The 6410-nt window shown below is 64.4% G+C and overlaps 1 protein-coding gene across 1 annotated transcript in view; it reads right to left on the reverse strand.

Moving 5' to 3' along the window:
• The window catches only part of GALNT2 (polypeptide N-acetylgalactosaminyltransferase 2), a 23401-nt gene extending 17311 nt beyond the window's left edge, over positions 1 to 6090 (reverse strand). Inside the window, exons 1-5 of the mRNA XM_023523788.1 lie at positions 6004 to 6090; positions 4113 to 4477; positions 3069 to 3237; positions 1608 to 1788; positions 987 to 1079 (exon numbers count right to left, since the gene is read on the reverse strand). Coding sequence (XP_023379556.1) covers positions 987 to 1079; positions 1608 to 1788; positions 3069 to 3237; positions 4113 to 4477; positions 6004 to 6090 — 895 coding nt within the window. The remainder of the gene's footprint in view (positions 1 to 986; positions 1080 to 1607; positions 1789 to 3068; positions 3238 to 4112; positions 4478 to 6003) is intronic.
• Positions 6091 to 6410: the final 320 nt, after the last annotated feature.

Here is a 6410-nt window from a genome sequence, read left to right on the forward strand (position 1 = left end):
CCGCCAGGCCCCTGGGGAGCCCAGGCAGGTCGACCCACCAGGATGGACCTGTCTGCAGACGGCTCCGGCCTATTCGGAGACAGAATGACAAAGGCACAGAAGGAAACAGAAAAACAACCGATGATGGAAACCGATGGAAAGGTTCCAGCGAAAAGCAACACGTCGAGACCGTCTTTCTGCCCGGTCGAAGGGAAGCGCGTTTGGACACCGTGGGATCCCGTCTGCTCCCTCGTGCAGACGCCTCGAGAGACGGGCCCCTCACGGCACGCGGCGTCACCCCCGGGGACGGAGCCGCCTGCGGGCTGCCCCTCTCTCGTTCCCGGCTTTGCCACGCACGGGAACCCCTGCGCCGCTGCACGAAGCTGGACATGGACGCTGGCGCCACCCCGGCCCGCCTCCCAGCAACGCAGGTGACAGTGACGCAGGCCGGGACAGGAACGCAGCGCCCGGGGCGAGGCCTGCAGGCGTCACGGTCACAGCCAGGCGCTTCTCCGGCCTGGTGGCTGGAGACGAAGCTGGCAGGAATCAGCTCACGGCTGCACGACCGAAGGGGTCTGCGAGGCTCCACTGGAAACACGTTGGCACAGAAGCCACTCGACCGTGTTGCGAATGAACCGGGAGCCACCGGCCGCGCAGACAGCTCCCACTCCGCACGGAGGGGACACCGAGCCCAGCAGAGGTGGCGGCTCGCCCAGCGCCGGCTCCGTCAGGATTAAGAAGAGGAGGCAGCGTTTCCACGCTCAGACCCGTCGGCCTAACGAGCCAGTCACGTCCTAGCCTAGCGTCCCCTTTTCTCTGTGGGGGACACTGGTGGCCTCGGGGCCCAGGCACCCACACTCTGCTCACTGGACGGGGACTCACCACAGGACAACAAGCCACAGTTTGTGTGGGCCACGGTTTCCCCTCCCTGGACCCTGCTGGCCCAGGCAGTGTCGCCACCGGACCAGCCCCGGGCGGCCATGACGAAGTGCCCGCAGGGGCGGCACCAACCGCCACGTCCTGGGCTCCCCAGACGCCGCCGCAGACAGCACCCCGGTCGACACAGGGGCGGCCCTCTGGGGAGACGCACTCCTGCGCGTCTGGGGAGCAGCGAACAGACGGCCAGCGGTGGCCCCGTCTCCAGGGTCACCCTGCACCGGAGGCCTCCGGGAGACCGAATCGGCCGAGACGACCCTGGGGGTCCCCGCTCCCCTCTCCACCCTGACCCGGCGCCTGCCGCAGGGAGCTGGCGTGCCTGCTACCTGCCACCCCCCCCCGCCCCACGTGCAGGGTCCCCTCTGAGTGACCTGCCGACGCCACACTGCAGCGCTGGCTGTGGCCCGCACGCTGCACGGCGGCCCCAGGTCACGGCGCCTCGTCACGGGGAGGGCGCCGTCCGGCCCTCACCCAGCCCCAGCCCGGCCGCCGGCCGCAAGTCCGGTCTCTTTTCCTAAGTTATTTTTTTTTTTAAGATCCCACATTCAAGTGAAACCACACGGCCTTTGCCCCCGTCTGACGAGGTTCACGCAGCCCAGATGGTGGGGCGCCCCCCGTCCCTGTGGGTGCGCCGTGTCCTCGTCACCCACTCATCCATAGGCAGGTGGGCCACGCTCGTCGGGCTGACGCGCGTGCGGACAGGTGTCCCTCCTTGACGTGCTCCTTCCGATAAACACCCCGAAGCAAGGGCTGCGGGGCCGCAAGGCGGTTCTGTTTGTTTTTGGCGGAACCTGCGTGCTGCGCCCCACGGGGGCTGCGGGGCGTGAGGGGCCCCTGCTCGCCACGTCCTCGCTGGTTCGTGTTGCCTCGTCTCTGCGGCAACAGCCATCCTGACGGGGCGAGGCGACATCGCATCGGGGCGGTGATCTGCATTCCCCCCATCGTTGGTGGGGACGCCTTTCCACGCGCCCGTTGGCCACGTCTGTGTGTTCTTTGGAAAATGACTATTCGGGTCCTTTGCCCGTTTTCAATTGAATTATGTTTTAAACTGAATTGCGGGAGGTCCCTCGGTATTTCGGAGATGACGCCCTCGTCAGGTGCATGAGGTACAAGTGTTTCGCCCCACCCCGCGGGCTGCCCGTCCACTCTGCCGGTCATTCCTTTGCCGAGCCCGGCCACCTGTTCCGTACCGGACCCGCGACCCCTCGCCTTCCCCCACAGCTCGTCACCCGACCGGTCGCCGTGCTGTCTGTCCCCTACCTCCGCCCACTCGACGCATGTGCCGTGAAGGCAGAGATTTTTATACTCGGTTTTGTTCACCGCTGTTTCCCCAGCGACCAGAGAGAGCCCGCACACCGCAAGCACGCGGACGCTCGCTGACGGGCGCGGGAGTCACTTAAAGAGAAAGCAACGCCGAGTGCAGAAGCTCAAACCCAAGGGCGACCCCACTACCGAAATCCCTCCTCCTCTGAAGGCACCTGGATTCCCAGAGACCTGTGGGTTCCCTCGCTCAGCCCCGCCAGACGGGAGACGCTGCGGCCGACTCGATATAGTTAAGACGGCTGCTGTTTTGAAAGTCTGTACTTTTAACTTTACGGAGGGACACGTGGCTCTGGTTCCCACAGACCCAGCACTAGCTCAGCGCTCCAGGGCGCACGGGAGCTGGCCGGCTACCCCGGCGAGCGGCCGGTGCCGGCGTGAGCACAGGTACCGCGGTTCGACGATGCCGCTTTCAAGCCGTGTGGCTCCAGAGCAAGTAAACACAGCCTGAACGCCCGAGAGAGTGGAAACGCATCGATGCCGTTCCCACCGATCCCCGAACATACAAAACCCTCCCGTTAAAGAAGACCGTGTTTTTCACGGTTGCGAGGTTCAAACGGACGGCCGTGTCCGCACGCGGAGATCCGTCCCGTTTGCCAAGAACGCGCGGAGGCCCGTCTCTCTTGCTCTGATTTCTGGGACAGCTGGGGTCACTGTTCCACGGTTATTTGCTCGACCGTTCTGTGGTCAGCAGCCGAGGAGGCCCACTGACCCCTCAACGCCGCGGAGACGCCCGAGGCCGGGAGGCCGCGCCTCTGGCCACAGCGTCGCACGCAGACCGAGAGGGACGGAACGGAACGCGGCTCAGTCTCTGCTCGAGGCCGAGTCCGCACCTGCACGGCCGCGAGCGTGTGCGGTGACCCGGGGCCGTGGCCCCCTCGCTCGTGCACTGGCTTGCGGTTTGCGACGTCCGTTCCCGAGAGCCGAGCCCGACGGCACGGGCCGGGGCGCGAATGTTCTGCGCACGAGAAGCCCCGCGTGCAGCCTTCCTCCGACCTGCGTCTGGGAGGGGCAAAGCCGTAAGCGAGGCTGCCGCCCACACTCCGGGGGGGCAGACCACCTGCGCCCCAGGGCGCTCTGCCCCCTGCTCCCTGTCACCCCGCATCAGTCGGTGCCGACGAGACTTTCGTGGCTGGGGTCCCAGGACCCCAGCACAGCGTCTGAGTCACAACGGCACGTGAGCCACGCTCCGCAACGTGGCGGGTGAGTGACTGAAGTAACCGGGGAGCAGGAAGCCCCACCAAGCACCCAGGAGCCCTGCTGCTCTACTAACATACCCCGATTTTTAGCCCCCCGAAACAAGACTGAGGCTCTGGGGAACCCAGTGTGACCCGCGTCCCGAGGACTCTCACGGCAAGCTGTGTGCGGGGCCAGGTCGCCGTCCCCGACAGCCACAGAACGTCTGGACGCCTGAGCTCAGCCTGATGGCCCGGCGGCTCCACCCCCCAGGTCCCGCGTCCCGCGAGGATCAGGCCTCGGACAAGGCCAGTGCGGGGTCACCGCCCCTCCTGCCCCATCTGCTCGATGGACCGTCCACCCTGGCGGGCTCTGTCCTCCGCATCCCGTCCCCAACGCTCCCAGCTAAGCCGTCCCGACGAGCGAGGATGCAGATTTCCCTCCTTCCCGTGAAGCTGTGAACGACGGAAAATTACGCTTCTCCGTGAGCGGCCGTCAGTGAGGGCGATCGGTGAACACGCTGTCCGTCACACGGCCTCCACTCACCGGTCCCCATTCTCCGGGGACCCGTGGGGCGTCTGAAAGATCAGAACCCGGTCCCAAAGGGCCCCCTGCTTCCCGGGAGCGAGGCCCCGCCACCTTCCGCGTTTTCCCGGGGCCTGGGGCAGAGGGCAGCCCGGCGAGGCCAGCGCGGCACTCACTGGTCGTGCCTGGTGTCCGGCACAGCTCTGTCCATCCGCAGCTTATCGCTTTCCACCTGGTTGAACTTGTTGCGGGCGTAGGGGTCCTGCCCCGCGCGGACCATCGTCCCCGCGATGTAAGCATCCTGGTCGAAGTCCCGCCAGCGCACCTTCCCTGGAAGGAACAGAGACAAGGGTGTGAGCCGGGGGGACGAAACCGGGGCGCACACGTCACAGCGATGCGTCACCTCGACCGCGAGGCCGGGGCCGCCACCTCCGGCAAGTTCAGCTAACGCCCGGCCGAGAACAGCCACACGAGCAGAGCAGAAAAGGGACGCGTGGGTCTGCAGAGCAGAAAAGGGACGCGGGCCGTCCGTGCCTGGAAGCTACGCGTGCACTGGCGTTTGTCCAGCGAGCGGATGCTCTGCCGACCGAGGTACCCGTGAGCCTGGTACCACTTACACGTCACGCGAAAGGAGACCGTTTCCTCTTGCCCCACATCCTCAGGGTTACGTAAGACACACCGAGCAGCATCTCAGACGCGGTGAGAGAAACAATGCTCAGGTGACACGCAGGCTCCACCGTGTAACCCCCAGTAACACAAAAATAAACGTTTACACAGAAAACGACACCCCCAGAGAACAGGAAATCGAAAAGCCCCTCCGTGAGACCTGCCCGGCGGCTTACAGCTGATTCACCTCTCCTCCCACAAGGGCATGAAACCACGCCCGGCACGCACGCGGCCCGGCACACAGCCTGGCACACACGCAGCCCGGCACGCACGCGGCCCGGCACTCACGCAGCCTGGCACACACGCAGCCTGGCACACACGCGGCCCGGCACACAGCCTGGCACACACGCAGCCCGGCACACACGCAGCCCGGCACGCACGCAGCCTGGCACGCACTCATCAGAGCACATTCATGGCCTCTTTCACAGGGAATGGAGCCGAGGGGCCTGGCCCGTCCACGCACACATCAGCCCTGACTCAGTCGAGCGGGCCATCTGTCGCTGCTCTATGACGCCAAGCAGAGTTCTCCAAGTGTGTGAACAGGGCGCGTGCACTGGCGCCTGGGGCCTGGGGCGGGCGCTGTGCTGGTGGCCGTCTGGGCCCGAGAGGACCGTGCTGAGAGCCCGGATGAGCCAGGGGAACGAGCCACGCTGTCCAGGCCGAGAGAAAGCGGGGGGAAAGATGGACTCCAGGCCGAGAGGGCGTCAGCACTCGGTGTCCGTCCGCTGGGTTCACTCCCTGTCCGCCACCTGCCACCCACGTGATCCCGGGGGAGTTAGTCATGCTCTGAAATATCGTGCCCGGGAGGGGAGGGGAAGTGTCTTCCATGGGGTCTAACGGCCTGGGAGCCAGTTCTGTACTCGCAGCAAACTAAACCAAACCAAAGTCAGACAAGGAAGACTAACAGCAGCCCTGTCCCCCTGACGCTCGTCCACTGCCAAGCGGCCTTCCGCGCCCCGAAGAGGGTGCTGTCCCACGCGCGGTCCACAGTGGCTGCAGGGAGGCTGCAGGCAGCACAGGTGACCAGTGGGGTCAGGGCACGTGCCAGCTCCCACAGGGGGACCCACGTGCCACTCAGTGTCCAGGGCGGTGTCCAAGAGGAAGCTCATCTGGGCCCCCAACAGCCGACTGCAAACGCTCCTTGGGAGAAACGCTTTTAGACTCAGGACTGCTTACGTTTGGAGGACTCGCGCAGTTAAATTTAATTTAAAATAATGCACTTCCAAACAATGCCATCTCTTTCTTAATATTTTTGTATTTACTAAATCTCACGTTTAAAGAAATTATGATGTAAAAAGCTAAGAGAATGAACCTTCAAAGGGTCAACACCACGAGACACACAGCAACCAGGCGCCCAGGGACCCACGCGGTGCCTGGTGCCAGGGGCCTGGGGACTGTCACCTTGGGGTGCCGGTGTTCTAGGGGAGCCACGGCGCCTGTGCCGTGCAGGTCCCACGGGGCTGGGCGGCCGGAGACCCAAGACCCCATGCCGGCCTCACCGCCGGGCTGCAGGTCTGCACTCAGCGTCCCCTCCCGGGGTCTCCCCACCAGAGAGGACACGTAACAGACTTGTCAACCGAGCAGCCTCGCCCGGGAAAGCAGCCAGGGAGCAAACAATACATGTAAATCAAAGGACAAAGCTCTCAGGTTGATTTCAGCCTCCTGGTTAATCCCCAATTGAATGCAATTTCACTGAGCTTAAAAGAAAGGTTTCCTAACATTCCCCGTCTGAAAGGTCATAGGCTGCACGTGGAAGAGAAGGCCAGGGCCACAAACAGGAACATCTATTTAAGTGACAAAGACACGGC

Source organism: Pteropus vampyrus, unplaced genomic scaffold, assembly GCF_000151845.1.
Source record: "Pteropus vampyrus isolate Shadow unplaced genomic scaffold, Pvam_2.0 Scaffold412, whole genome shotgun sequence".
NCBI classification, from domain to species: domain Eukaryota; kingdom Metazoa; phylum Chordata; class Mammalia; order Chiroptera; family Pteropodidae; genus Pteropus; species Pteropus vampyrus.